Here is a 16,458-nt window from a genome sequence, read left to right on the forward strand (position 1 = left end):
TGTGTGTGTGTGTGTGTGTGTACATACATACACATATAAGCAGACACTTAAAGTAGCAGCTGAGTTCAGTAATTACAGTTAATGCTGTGCATGTCAGTATACTCTTATGTATGTGCAAGTGAGGGAGGGATTGTTCTTTGCACTGTGCAGGTCTTACAGCAACAAGATGAAAAATATTACTGCAGCCATTGTGTGTGTACTCATTCAGCTGATCACAGAGAAAGTGGCTTTAATGGGGATGGTTATTTGAGGATGCACTGTATGCTTTTGACAGTAACAAGAAGAAATACACTACTTAACCATTACTTACATATTCATTCATCTGATTAGAGAGTTGAGTTGTACACAGTCAAAAGTAGTAAACTGGTAAACACAAAGGCAGTCAATGAAACCGACTTCTGTGATCTGCTCACAGTTTAAAAGTCAGTGATGAGGCTTACTACGATCCATGTGTGTTTGAGGAAAATGAGGTGCAACATACTGCTGTGATCATTCAAATTACTTGATCATAGAATGATCAATTAACTGACTGAGTACTGAGATAGTCTATGGAAGCAATCAACTCAGTCCAGATGTTCTTTGATTACAGTTAAAAACAGTCATTGATCTAGCATGAGATGGTGCCATACTACAGCAGTTGTCCCTCCCATGTAGTTACTTCCTGCAATACCAAACTGGCTTAAACGTCACCTGCCTCCACTGGCTAAGCATAAGGTTTGGTTAGCCACTGAGCCTAGGGTTGGCATCTTGCAAATGTAACCCAACATTTAGTTCCACATCTGTCAACCTTTCCCCCTCTGGAGTACGGACGGATTCATGTATCATCTGCCTCTAGAATTGCAACATATGACCCATGTAGTTTAAAGTTCTCAAGGAAAAGGTGAAAAAAATGCTTCCCAGACTTTGCAGTGCCCTTGATTTACTGTAACAAGGATGGAATGGGGCTAAGAATAAACGGCCTTTTTTAGTTTAGTAACAGCCGAAAAAACTACGGATACAACCAAAAGATTTGGCAATTGGTTAGCCTCTTCCCTGGGATGCAAGATGATCTTGACAGCCCTTCAGGACTGATGCCACCAAGCCAAGGTCCGCCACTTGGGTGGCAACTAGTGGGTGCACTGGGCATTTTACTTGTAGTACCTATGGACCTAGACACCCCCCCCCCATCATAATGCCTTCACATTTTTAATGTGAGGCACCCTCATAGGACAATAATTGTGGAGTTTGACAACATGCAGAATGGAAAGGGGTGTTCCAAATGGTGAGAGATTAGGTTGCCTCACAGGACCAGCAAGCTGGCCAGCTCCATACTGCCCACTTTTACCTGCTGGGGAATCACTGGTTCTATAAGACTTCTATGAAAGAAGGGACATCCCTTGATTTCATTAACTCTATCCTATTTTTATTCCCTTTAAGGTGAAGAGCTTGTAGACTGTACAGACAGTGAAGTCCTCCAGGAAAAGAAAGCATCTCCAGAGCACTCAATACATTTAAGGTGCCTGCCCTGCAGGTTATTTTAGCTCCATAACACCATAAAAATGGTTCTTGAGTCTCCCTCTGTGGAGAAGAAAGCAGCTTATGAATGGGGAAAAGAACTGTGCCAAAGTTTGGTGAAAAAGTCTGCTCTTTAAAAAAACAACACTACAAAACAGAAAACAAGGGCAACAAATTGCAATAGATGGTATACAGGAGAATGCAAACAAACACTCCTGACAGAAAGTGGGAAAACTTCACCAACCAACTTACTTAGAAAAAATGGTACTCTGAGGTTATTTTATTAATGCGGCCTACTTCAGCAAACAGTTAGAGAGATATCTCGGCATCTACCATTGTGGGTAAAAGGGCACTGGCTGAGGAAGCCTTGAAAAGTTTTAGATGCCATGCTATGTTGTGTTGGTTTTAGTCCTAGAGGTTAAAGAGGCCAAACTTCCATTGTCAAATCTGAGCACTTACTCTGAGCCAAAGCAGGAGATGCTGCAGCTTTGCACCAGTCAGTCTGACCTTATACAAGTTACTGGTGACTTACCACAAGGAAGCCTGCTCCGCCAATCAAATGCTTCATCTGCAACACAGTGAAATGACTGTGTACATGAAAATGCAAACCTAATTAAAAGCAAACAACTGAATGTCACTACCATAAAATTAAAGGTAATGCTGTACATTTGTAAAATGATCCACAAGCAGAACACTGTTTGTAATGATGTGGAAATGATATACACAACATTGCCTGTGTGCAACTCTTACCTCTCCTTGACTTGTGCCAGCATAATTACTACCTTTAAAAAGTTTGCTTCTGCTGTGGCAAATGCCAACACTGAAGCTAAACAAATATAAGGGGATAAATCAAACATAAGCAGCTACTAAAATGGAAACAAATCTACTAGCTCATGTTAAGACACAGTCTGGACATACCACTGAAATAGTAAACAGCACTGACAGTACCTGGAAAAAGCACTACCACTAAGTTACTACACATTATTTTGTAACTCAAAAACACAACAATGACAAACTATACTTTAAATGTAGAACGGCTCTCAAGTATCAACACTGACATTGTGATTACAGTAAATATCTCAAAAGCAGACATCACACTGATATAAAAACTTTTCAAACCCGAGTAAAAATGGGATCAAGAAATTACTGGGAAGGGGAAGCAATACATACGGGTGCAGGTGATTTTAAGCTCTGTCCATGTTGAATTTTCTTGGCAAATAATTTCTTTATTTGATGAACGATCCCAAATGTAACCAGGACGGCACAAGTAGGTCAATCTAGCGTTCACAGGAAACTCATTCAAATTAGTGTCCACAACAGCCTTTTCTGATCTTGGTGGAGCATCACAATCCCCTGAAAGAAAGACATTCTTGTTAAAACAGAGACAACATTTTACAAGTATTATATGTATGTGTGTGTGGGAGAGGAATGGAGTGAGAGAGTTAATTATGATGATAGGAGGTATTTGCTTACTCCAGTTAAAAAAAAAATGTATCAAGAGAGTACGTAACCCTCACTACATTTTTTTTTAATTCATAGCGATCAGCCATTTCACTGGTACCAGAACATTTGTATCAACAAATCTGGTGGATCAGCTCCCTAAAAGGGCACCAAACAGCTGATAAAACGTAACTGGAAAGGGAACTTCTACAGACTACATGTTAACAATTTAACAATGAATAAGAAGATCAGCAATGAATGGATCAGGCATATTGTATGATATGTACTCTAAGGCTAGTCTGAAAATTAGTCCTTTATGAAGGCACCTATAAAGTCTAACACTTGTGGCTTACAATGCAAACTGTATCATATGCAGCACAAAAAGATGTCACTGAACAACTGAACATTAAATGCAGTATTTGACACAAAAATAATAAAATGTATCAGAAATGATGCAGCACTGGGTGATCATGGGAAAAGGGCTATACAAGACCAGGATCAAAGAAGCGAAACATACTCACCAGTAGGCAGGTAACAAGTACAAAATGAAAAGGAAAAAAAAAAAAAGGAAAAAAAAAAAAACAGGTAACAAGTACAAGCCACAGAAAGATGAACTGAAAAATTGGGATAAATTAAAGCAAACAAAAGTGATATGGATTCTCAAAAAATGAGAGCCAATAACCATGACAAGGGGATGCTAGTGCACCAATAAAGGTTTTGAAAGGGATGTCAGCATGCTTCTTCACATGGAAATAGTTACAGGTAGGGAAAGTGTACTATAGGTTTTAGTGGGCTCAAAGAACAGCTACAGAATAAGGGGAGGAATGCTGTCTGCATACTACAGCAGATGAAGGCTTCTGACTCAGGACTCGTTCCACGTAAGAGTGTACAATATGCACTGCCAAGTTTTTACATTTATGTTAAAAAGCCTTTGCTTCTTGCCCACAGCTGCCGATACCATATATGGGCTGGGGGGACATTAATTTTCCCATCCAGTAGGTTGTTTTGAAACAATAAAATGTCCAGCATAAAACTTCACCATTCAGAATATTGTTAATAAACCGACCACAACCTAAAAGGAAGACACTGTATGAATTTACATTGTACATGTAGTTAAAGCAAGCCAAAATCCCCCTGCTAGCTGTTTAAAGCAACCACACTTATCCCCTGCTCTCAGGATATACTACCAGGAGACCTGTCTGAAAAAAGAGAACACCAAAAATATGTTATTATTAGAGTAAGAGTAACTGTTTCAGGTTCCATTATATTATATAAAAGAGAAGCAAACCAGACAAGTTAATAATGAGTCTGTGTCACATTTAACTGAAGACTGGGGTGAGTATTCAGAAAAGTCATTTCTACTTTAATGACCCAATGAGAAACTTGGACAGCAAATCTGACACTGACTTGCCAAAAAAGAGAACAAACATCTGCCCCCCCAGCCCAATAAAGACAATGAATAGGAATAAGGGATAAGTAACTCAACTTCTGTTAGTCTCTCACTACATTCTGTCACTGTACAGGAGAACCAGTTCAGAAGATAAAGCCGGGGGGAGGGGTGGCTGTTTAGGGGTAGAGGCTTGCACTTGCTTTTAACTCCATTGCTGCTCTTTGGTGCTGTTACTTCCCATATGGGGGGAATTGTTCTACAGTTGGCTCACATGACGGGTGGGAAGAATTAATGACTTTAAGCTACTCCTTTCCTCTGGCTCTCAGGCATGTTGTGTGCTCTAATACTTTTAGTCGATCATTATCAGTCTTTTCTTTGGAAGTTAAATAAGCACCAGAATCCACTTAACTGTAAAAGTGAGAGAGAGAGACAGATGAGTGATGAAATTAGAAATGTTTAATTTTAACAGTGTAGAAACCTAGGGAAATCCTGCTGTCTCATGTTTCAGCTGAAGAGTCATAGCCAAAGTCTACTTCTTCCCGCCAGCAGTAACATTCTAGCAAGGGGTCCAGAAAATGTACAAAATTTTAACCTTTAAAAAACAAAAAAAAAGTGACAAAGCTCACAAGGATGGTTCGAGGACTTTTATTCCTCAGAGCCTGAGGGATAGCACAGTTGCTGGAGGGATAGATTCCTTTCCCAGAGACTTCCCATACTCTGGAACAGGCTACCCATCTATGTCAAGCAAAGTTCTTCATTAGCATTCATCAAGAAAAATCTTGATGAGTAGATGGGAAATAGGAAATACAGCCCGAGGATCACTTCTGTGTCTCTGCTCGACAGTGGCACAGGAAATAACTTTCTTGGGTGGTGTAAGCCAGGGAACCTTGTTGGCTAGGCTTATGTAGGCCCTTGGGCCGATAGCCTAGCAACTACCTATGAACCAATGCATAAGTAAATTTACTGTAACAGTAGATGTCTGAATGATCACTGCTGTAGTAGCCTTAACTATATGGGTTATATCCTGCCAAGGATACAACAGCTAGCAAGTTTCCAAAGCTTCAATGCTTCAACACACTTTCCACACACCCAGACAATCAACCAGCTCTATAAAGACAGGTTTGGGACCCAAGCTCATCAGAGCTTTCATGCCAACAGAAAGGGAGACACTAAGCCATGAAAGGACAATACTTAAAAAAATACTGTAGTAAGATAGTATTTATACCCTGGCAAAAACATCATACCAGAAAAACTTAAGGATGGAAGGAGGGAGGGAGCAGATACTGCAGCAGTAATCTAACACCTATTGTTATGGTAAGTTTACTTACACAGCTATACCATGTTCATCATACAAATCACTGCTGCAGTAACCTTAACTTTATGGGTAGATTACCCTAACTAAACTACATTTGGGAAGTGGAAGGGGAAGGGTCCATCAGCCCCTGACGAATGGTCCTAGCATAGGCAAATCAAAACTTGGCGAAGGAAGAGCCTGTAATGCCCTGAAATGAATGTAAGTCCAAGTCACTGCTTCTATGATACTTCTAGACTCCAGCCTGTTGCTCGTCCCCTTGTACACTGAAGACGAAGCTAGCAGGATAGTTCATTTAAGATGCTTTATTATAAAGAAATACATCAGGATGGATAGCAACATCATTAAATATACACAAACTGATTTGACAGAGCTTACACACATACATGCTTACATCTCAACAGCTTACCACAAAATGTCAGTCAGACTTGCAAGTGCTCAGTATTTACACACGTGTGCAAGCCCTTGGATAGCTTCTTAAAGAGACAAACAAACATTGCTCTACATCCTCCCTCTTAAAAAAGATTGCCCTTTATCAAAATAGCATTTAGAAGCAAACACAATGTTCATGTTCAAGTTACCGTGTATCTGGAACATGGTCTGGAGATGCGACTGGATCTCGTTACATAACAATCAGAACGGGGTTTAGCAGCATGAACAGTCTTCTGTGAACAACTCGTATCAGGAACTTCAGAATTCACCGCAGGAACGGGAATACTCTCTGGAACTTCCACTAGAACTGGGACACTGGACAACTCACTCTGAGATAAAGAGAGTCTTTCTCATAGGCTATATGCTGTGGTACAGACTTGGACACCAGTAACAAATTATTCTGATTCTGCCTGAAGTCAACTCCCTGTGATTCCACAATGCACAATCTCTGCTCTGGGCAGATGTTCTTCACGACTCCAATCCAATCATAACCTTTGGACATTTCCATCCTTACCACTTCTCCCTCTCATAATGGATTGAGCGGCTTACTGGTCTTATTGTAGCAAGACTTCTGGGTTAAACACTTCTTCAACAGACTGGCTTTCACTGACCTGTTGTTCTTGACACATGGAACCAACAAGTGACTGCTGATGAATAATGCGATGGTGGTTTGTCTCGACAAAAGTCTCTGAGCAGGTGAACCAAGATGTTTATCACAAGGAATATTTCAGAGATTCAAGAGATTTAGGAAAACATCACTATTGTCTCAATTCGACTTCTGTAGCAACTGTTTTGCACTTTGAACTGCACGTTCTGCCAAACCATTTGACTGAGGGTACTCTGGGCTACTCAGGACATGAGTAAAGTCCCACTCTTTACAAATCTTTTGAACTGCTGGCTTGTAAAATGCATGCCATTGTCAGAAATAACTTTGTGCGGACTTCCATGCATTGCAAAATGATGCTTCATCTTAGTAATGACAGTAGTGGATGCTAGATTATTATTCCAATTGGTTTGAGATTCACCAATCTACTAACCAAATAATGTTGACCATTCCACTCAAAAATATATCAGTGGTTATTGTCGATCAAGGTAGTTCAAGAATCTGGTTTAGCTGAAGTGGTTCTCCCTGTTGATGTGGCTTTGTACTATTACACACAGAACAAGATGAAAACACTTTCTCAAGATCTTATGACACAGAAGGCCAAAATACTAGTCCTCTTGCCCTTCTTTTGGTGGAGTCTGCTCCTGGGTGGCACAGACTTTGGAACAATAACTTTAGGGCCTTTCATGATACCATTGTCAGACAAAATGTCATCTCTGTATGGAAAATAAGGTTGCACTTCTGGAGGTAATCTATATTGTTTTGATGGCCATCCTGCTTTGAGGAATTAGTTGAGCTTCTGTAAACCTGGATCTGCGGCTGTGTGATCTCTGAGTTCAAGACATGCGGAAGAAAAATTTCTCAACCCCATGACATCAAAATCAAATCTCTCATTTGTATGCTGTTCAGTGCTACTTCTGGATGATCTGGACAACGTATCAGCAAGATAAAAAAATTTGTCCTTCTTTTAGACAAGATTGAAATGATACTTTTGCAATCCCAGCATCATGCATTGCAATCTGGCTGGAGCCGTATGCATAGGCTTTCTCAAAATAGTGACTAGAGGCTGGTGATTTGTTTCAATCTAGGTAGGTCTACTATACACATAATCATGGAACTTGGAACATGCAAACACAATTGCCAAAAGCTCTCTATCTGAGCATACTGCATTTCGGCTTGGGTAAGAGTTCTGGATGCATAAGCAACATGTTGACCCTCTTGTAGAATAAGTGCACCAAGACCAAATTTCAAAGCATCACATGAAAGAGCAACTGTCTTGTGGACATCATAGTATCGGAGAGTAGGTGACTGGCAATTCTCTGTTTCAGGGCATTAAATGCTCTCTGGTGTTACGTGTTAGCTCTGATTGGTGCCAGTATCGGACTCACATCTGGCATGAACTTGCCTAAGTAGTTAATCATGACAAGAAAACATTGCAGGGCTTGAACATTGTCTGTAGTTGGCATCTCAAGAATAGCTGTTTGCTTAGAAGGGTCTGGTCGTAGGCCTGAACTGTTGAATAAATGACCAATGTACGTGACTTCTCATAGCCTGAAATTTCATTTCTGTGGATTGAGCTTAAGATTCACTTGACGTTCCCTTTCCAGAACTATTCTGAGGTTTCTGTCATGTGCAGCTTCACCATTACATCTTATTAGTATGTTGTCTACTATAATAGCAAAAGGATACACAGAAAAAATGTGCTCATTGCACGTTGAAAGACTTCACTTGCAGAACTTATCCCAAAAGGCATTCTCAGAAATCTGTACCTTCCAAATGGAGTACTGAAAGTAATGCGCAACGAAGATATCTTGTCAAGCAAAATTTGCCAAAATTAACTCTTTGCATCTAAGACAGAAAAAAACAGTGGCATCTGGCATCAGATCTACAACTCTTCAACTGTATGCATTAGATGATGAGATTGTTTCAGTGCCTCTCAAATCTCATGATGAATACATATTCTGATGTCATCTGAGATTTTCTTATGAGCTACCACAATGGAAAATACCTACTCTGTTGGTTCTGTGACTGGACAAATCACACCTTGTTGCACCATTTTGTCAAACCTGGCTTTGACTCTGGTGTGCAAAGCTACTGGAACTTTTCTGGCTGGCCTGATTACTGGACTGACATCTGGGTCTAACTTCATGGAGTACACAATGGGAAGAGTCCCTAGTTTGTCTTTGAAAAGATGAGCATAGGTAGAAAAAATAGACTTGGCGAACATAGAGTAGTGATCTTTTAAGCTAACATTCTGAACTTCCTTGTTAAATGAAAGTAGTCCCATTTTCAAAGTGTCACTAAGGCCTAATAATACCTGGATGTGCCTCTTGACCACATAAAATAATAAGTCATAGCTTCTCCCAGCAGTGTCACATGAAAGCATTATGGAGCCTTCCATTTGAATTTCTTCACCACCATATGCAACAAGCTTCTCACATTTTGCTAAATAGAGACTTCCACCAGCACACAGTCTAGCAAATGTTTCTGCAGACATCACATTGCACATCCAGCTAGTATCATCTTTGAGCTCTACAGGTTTGCCATTTATCCAAATGGTAGAAATACTTCATTCTTCACTCATAAATCAACTGCATTGACTGTTTCATTAAGCATTGATACACCATCAACATAAAAAGAATAAGACTCTGGGTCTTAGCTTTCTAATTGATCCTTAATTGATTCTTAAAATGTTCCCTTTTAGTAAATGAATGTGCGACATTTGAGTTACAAAATCTTTTGAAATGATTCCATTTAATACATTTGTGGCATTGCTGACCAAAAGCTGAGCATTTCACTCTTAGACTCATGACTATTACCACAATTGTGACAACTGATAATGAAATTAGGCTGTGGCCCAATGCTTTAAGTGTGCTGACTCACTCTTATACTTTACTGAGGCTTTGTGAACTCTGGAACTCGCTAGAAAGCTTTGGGGTTTACCTGTGAATGTTGCAGGGGCTACAGTAACTGCCATGTGCCTGGGCTGGTTTCTCTTAACCACATACTGCATAATATCAACGTGAGGCTTAGAAGTTACTGGAAACATGCCTTTCTCATTTGTAACCATATTCATGTGCTTTTATGTGTATTTATATATCTGGCAAATCTCAGTGGCCTTATTCAAAGTTAAATCACTGACATAAAGCAAAATCTTTCTCACGGTATTATCTTTAATATCACACACAAGTCTTTCCTTTAGCAACTCATCTCTTACATCACCAAATCTGCATGTTTAGCTTTATTTCTCAAGTCAGTTATATATGCTGCAAAAGTTTCACCTGACTTTTGATCCCTTGGGTAAAATAAGTGCCATTCCATTGTAATGTTGGTCTGGGGTTACACATTTCTCTAAATTTATGTTTTAAGCACTCAGAGTCCTCCCTTGACTCAGCAGGTACAACAATACGACAGTTTTCCCCTCTCTAGCAAAGATAGCTGGTGTATATACAAATAAACATTCCCTTTCTATGGCTTCAGACCCAGCTAAATTAAGTAGAATAAATACCTTTGTATGGTCATCTTTATCAGAAAATGAAGTCTGTATGAAAATGTCGTACTCTTGCTCAAACACTCTCCAGTTCTCTGTAATATTATTATCAAATACTAGTGGACCAGGTTTTCGAAATCCTTCAGCCATGCCAATAAAGTACGCTCAAACACATTGAAAATATGGCCCTTGCAATTATATATAAACAAATTGTCTCTCTGCAGCTTGCCGTAACACACAAATGCAAAATAAACTCTTTGAAACACAGTACTTTGCGAAATGTGCTCTGAAATGGCTGTATTTGTGAAATAACTTTACTGTAGCACTGCACAAACAAGCGAAAACTTCATACACTTCTGATAACTCGGGCAGCCTCAGTTAATAAGAAAGATACAGATGTCATATTTTGTGAATAAGAAATAGTTTGAGCAAGTTTAACATGAGAAATTCGGTTCTGACCTGTTTTGCGAATTACATATGCAGCAAGGGATGGTCCACTTCTGTATATTCCACCAACTGTAGCCAAATGCCTCTCAAAGTCAAAGTAGGAAACTGGAGTTCTTTCCGGCCATTAGATATCCCACTTCTGACAACATGTTGCTTGTCCCCTTGTACATGAAGACAAAACAGGCAGGGTAGTTTGTTTAAGATTCTTTATTATACATTAACACATCAAGATGGATAGCAGCATCATTAAATATAAACAAACCGAATGACAGACAGAGCTTACATACATACATGCTTGCATCTCAAAAGCTTACTACAAATTGGCAGTCAGACTTGCACGTGCTCAGTATTTATACACTTGTGCAAGCCCTTGGATAGCTTCTTAAAGAGACATACATTGATCTATGCAACCCTTTTCAAAAAAGCCACAGACGAAGCCAAGGTCCTGGTAGAGTGGGCCTCAAACCTGCCTGGAATAGTTTTGGTGTGGTGAGTATAACTAAAGTAATAGCAGGAGACAACCATTCTAGATGGTCTGTTTTGACAGAGGCTGTCCCTTCTTACCCTCACAAGAAATGAACAGTTAAAGTAATCTGAAGATCTGAAAGACTTAGTTCTGTCAAGACAGTACCAGAGTTGTCAGTGGACATCCAAGGTATGAAGTAGCCTCTCTCTCTCATTTTTACATCCAGGAAATAAAAACAGGGAGGTAAATAAACTAAACAGGGATACCAATTAAAGTATAACAGGAGGATTACCTCTCAAAGAAACCCCCTCTCTGTGAAAAATGAAGGAGGGTTGACTCACCATAAGAACTTTTAACGCAAATACCCTTTTTGCAGAGGTCAGAGCAATCAGAGAAAACTGCTTTCCATGTTAAGAACCTCAAGTCAGCCAGATAAGCTTCTTCAGACTGGGCAACCGTTAGCTTCTCCAATACAAACTTAATCCAAAGGAGGGGCCACTAGTTTTCTTAGAAGCTTCATATACAAAACCCTTTTCAAAAACATTTTGACATAAGAATGCGCTGAAAGAGAAGCAATGATCGGCAGACATGCTAAACAGGCTAATAAATTATCCTTGGAGGAGTAAGCCAAGTCATAGGACTGTAACTCTAACAAACATGTTTAAACCAGAGAACTACTTGCCAGAAGGAGTGTGGGTTATGTTGTTGGCACCAACTATAACAGTCTCCGAATACATGATTTTCTAGTGGCAAACTTTCTTGCCTCCGTTAGTACCTGCTACAAGTCCTCAGTAAACAAGCATCTAAAGGGAATCAAGACCCTGTCATTCCGTCAACTAATGTACACTGGGGTTGGAGTGCATCAAACACCCCTCATTTTGAGTCAGCAGATCCAAAGAGTGAGAAAGCTTGTGGTTACTACTCTTGGCCAATTCCAAAAAAGGGAGTCCCCACTGATATTTTTGAATTACCCTGGATATTGGTGAAAATGAATACAGAAATATTCCCCTGAAAGGGAATGAAAAAGAATCTAAGCTATCTGTTTTGAGAGGAGACCAAAATATCTACTAGAGATCTTGCCCAGAACTGGTTATAAACCTGGAAGGCCCCCTCATTCAAACTAGTTTCATGTGTCTGTCCTGGTCCTGCTCAGTTTGTCACTATGTTCTGCTCTGTCAAAATAATATGCTTGGAGGGTTAAAGAATGCTGAACAGCATATCCCAAGGAATTGCAGCCAGCCATGTAGATGGTACAACTTTGTGGCCCCTAGCTTATAAATATACCACTTCACTGTGATATCTGTTATTAGAGAAGTTCCAAGAGGCCAAAGATGATGAAGAAATTAAAAGTTTGGAAAAGAGCCCACATCTCTGAAAATTACAGGCTTGCATGTTTACCTCCATCAAAACTTCCCCCTCACCAGTAAATTCAGAGAAGTCTGCATTTACACATTGGGCCGGATTCACAAAGGCTTGCACGGAGTCTAAGAGTAGTGTAAGACTCCATGCAGCCTTCGCGATCCAGGAACAGCCCAAAGTCCGTGTAAGAGACAAGCTAAAACGTCTCTTACACGGAGTGGGCGTGGATAAGCTAATCACCTCACTTGCAGCCGAATAGCATGTAAATGAGGATGATTAGCGATCCAGGAAGCCCAGAACAGCCCGTGTAAGAGCCATTTTAGCTGCAGAAATGTACTCAGTTGACAACTGAGTACGTTTCTGCAAAAACCGCAATGGAGCCATGTCAGCTCCAAATAAAGGGTGCATATGTGTCAGGCAGCATGCCAATGGCCAAATATGTGGCCACTGGCAAGGTAATCCGATGCAAAAATATTAAAAATATAAACCCAGCTCAGCCCCGCACAAATGGGCTGCGCTGTATAAAACATAAAAACGAAGGTTATAAACCCACAAATGTGGGATTTATGCAATACATGGAATTTCAATACAGGGACCAGCAGACCAAAAACAACATGGCCACCGTGTAGTGGTTGCTAAGGGGGGAAGCTGAGTCTAAGAGATGTAACTAAGCATTAGTAGTCAATCTGATGCAAATGAGTGTTAGGATACTGAATTCCACTGTCACATAGCAAATGAGCACATTATGAGTAGTGTAAGAGTTACAGAAGGGGGAGGAACAGAGTAGGAGATAGGTGACATCACAGGGGGGAATGGTAGAAAGAAATGCAGTTCATTGGAGGTCAGAGTTACATGACAGATATCAGACAGATATCATGGAAAGAGGTGTGCCATTAGATAAGCATGAGAAAGTCAAGAAATGGAAGGTGTACACTGTTGCCTACACCAAAGTTTCTTGCTGGGCGTGCATGCATACGTGTGCGCGCCATGAAGCCTGAGTAAGACAGTGTGCGCGCGTGTAAGGCAGACTGAGCATGTGGGAGCGTGTTGGTAGCTGTTTAACACTGTTTGCACAGGTGTGCGCGCGTGTAGGGCAGACTTAGCATGTAGAAGCCTGTTGGCAGAGCTGTAACACTGTTTGAGTTGGTGTGCGCGTGTTTTAACCCGAATAAGACGATTCTGGGCCGTGTAAGCATGTGTGCGCGCGTGTACGCCACTGTGAGTGTGTTTCTGCTGGTATACACACTGCTCCCCCCTGAGGAAACAGAAAGGAAAAAGGAAGCAACAGAATTAGTAGGAAGCTACCAGGGAATATTGCTGGAGCTAGCAGGTGAAAACAATTAGAAGCAGGCAATTACACAGGCAGAATAGTAGCTCAGCCCAACACTTAAAAATCTGCAAACAGCAGTGCAAGATGTTTCTCTCAAGAGACACTGCAAGACAGGAGTAAGCTATTAGAAGTGAAAACTGAAAAAGCTGAACTCAGAGCAGAAATGTTAGGGGCTGCCATAGCTGTCATAATGAGACATAGGCGACTTGCTGAGGGTGGTGACAATGCAGATGGTGCCAGACAACCCACAGTGAGGAGACGGAGAAGAGTGTACAGGCGCAGGGTCACCTACCATGGGTTACATGAGCTGGAGATAGTAGAATGCTATAGAGTGGACAGAGACCTCCTTCAGCAAATAGTGGAGCTGTGCAGGCCACGCCTCACACACAGAACCAACAGAGGGGAACCCATCCCAGTGGAAACCAAGGTATGTGTTGGCCTAAGAATACTAGCAACAGGTACCTTCCAGAGACCAACTGGTGATATGATGGGGATATCACAGGCATCAGCCTCCAGGGTACTGCACCAGTTCCTGGATGCCATGTCGGCACATGTCGGTGATCATGTATATTTCCCCAATGCCCGTGAGGTATTGGCCAGCAATATGCTTCTCTTCCAGCAAATAGCGGAATACCCTGAGTTAGTGGGTGCAATAGACTGCACGCACATATGCATCAAAGCACCAGCCGGTCAGCGGGGTAGGACATACATTAACCGCAAGGGCTTCCCCTCCATCAACTGCCAGGTCATGTGTGATGCCCAGGGCATAATAATGAATGCGTGTGCTGGCTGCCCTGGGAGCTACCATGATTCTCACATATGGTATTTGACGCAGCTGTACCAGACATTTGCCAATGGGGACATCCCGCATGGACACCTAGTGGGGGATGCAGGTTATGCACTGGAGCCGTGGCTGATGACACCCATCAGAAACGCACACACACCTGAACAGGAACACCATAATGAGGCACACGCACAAACACGTAATGTAATAGAGCGTGTGTTTGGGCTGCTCAAGTCACGGTTCCGGTGTCTGGACACATCTGGTGGAGCCTTGCAGTACACACCAACTACATGTACCCAAATTGTCATGGTATGTGCTATGCTACATAATATGATCTTGCGAAAACAGCTGCAGCAGGACCAGCATAGGGCTGGGCCAAACAGCCCCACCATTGCCAAGGCCATCACAGGCAGAGCTTGACTCGGAGGAGGAACAACCTGAGCCTGCCCCAGTAGGCAGAAGGAGGCATGCCCAGTATGCCCTGGCCTTGGCAAAGAGGCAACGCATAGCACATACACTGGCTCAGTAGGAACCCTGGGAATGATACCCCCTCTGACTCACTCAGATAATAACAGGGATGCCTAAAATGACATGACCTGCTCACAAACATGTACAGGGAGTGTAATATGTGCATCCGACAGAGGCAGCCCTGCAGCACCACCTGAGGCATGAATGCCATGTGTTAAGTAATGTAACACCATGTACTACATGCACACCTGAGGACCCTGACTAACATCCTACCTTCACTAAGCATCATGCCACAATATGACAATGAGATGATCAAGTGCACTAATTGACTGAAGTATCGCAGTTAGTCAAAGGGGATCCAATGTGTGCTGAGCATGACATGATGCTCCACCTGCGAGGACTGGCGTGCACCTATCAGTGCAGGCCGTATGGATACTGGCAAAGGCTGTTGTTACCCACAGCGTGCCCTGAATAGGTAAGGCTCAAAACACAAACCTACCTCCATAGGTATCAGAAGGGATAAGAATAAGATAAGAGATAAGTCGAAACAGCAAGATGCATGCAGTCTAAACTCACCCAGTATGGAGAATGTTGATATCTGTGCTGTAACAGAAAACTGGGTCAAGGCTCACAACAGCACCCTAACACAACCAGATTACACCTCATACTGTGCTGTACAGCCTCAAAACATGGAACAAGCTACAAAAGGAGGGTGACTAGCAATAATTGCCAAGGATAACCACACCCCCATGTTGGTACCACAACAAGAAGCAGCATGGACTAGCCATGGTCAAATAACAGTGGCTAAAACTGCCCCCCAGTTTATAGCCTGCTACAGACTACTGTCCCAACACCAGGAACTGCACCTGGCCTATGCTGGAATACATGAATATATCAAGTCCTCCAAACCACATTATATTGGGTGACTGAAAATACCCAGACATAGACTGGGAGCATTATACTAGCTCCAACACTGTAGGACAAAAGTTCATAGAATCCATAAACCAAAATGCCCAGAAACAACGTACCACTCCCACAAGAGGGGTAAGCATACTGGAAAGTTTCTGTGAGGCCATTTTTGCTTGGGCTGAGGGAGGGTCTCTGTGTTGATCAGTGGCAGTGACTAACATTGAGCAGCTTCCCTGCCCCCCGTAGAGGTGGTTACTGACTTGAAACTGTAGTTTTATTGGCCACTAGGGGTCATTTCCATAACTCCTTCATCTTCCTCTCTTAAAACCTAGTTGCCTCGTGGTTTGAGCGTCTTTTCATGCTTGTTGGCTGTTGGTGAAGCACCCTCCAAGAGGAAAAAACGCTGAGAGAAGGGAGCCACTTTTGAGATTTTAAGTATTTTTTCTCTGTTTATTTGCTAAGTTTTTCTGCATAGCTGCCTAGCTTGAGCATTTTCTGGCTTGTTAAACTTGATTTCTGTATTAGTAGCTGTA

General features: G+C 41.7%; 1 protein-coding gene across 1 annotated transcript in view; it reads right to left on the reverse strand.

Moving 5' to 3' along the window:
* LOC122806049 (complement decay-accelerating factor-like) overlaps positions 1 to 16,458 on the reverse strand; it is a 225,738-nt gene that overhangs the window by 145,120 nt on the left and 64,160 nt on the right. The window contains exon 2 of the mRNA XM_044076289.1: positions 2,665 to 2,847. Coding sequence (XP_043932224.1) covers positions 2,665 to 2,847 — 183 coding nt within the window. The remainder of the gene's footprint in view (positions 1 to 2,664; positions 2,848 to 16,458) is intronic.

This window comes from Protopterus annectens, chromosome 7.part0 (assembly GCF_019279795.1).
Source record: "Protopterus annectens isolate FY-2018-M chromosome 7.part0, PAN1.0, whole genome shotgun sequence".
In the NCBI taxonomy this organism is placed as follows: Eukaryota; Metazoa; Chordata; order Ceratodontiformes; family Protopteridae; genus Protopterus; species Protopterus annectens.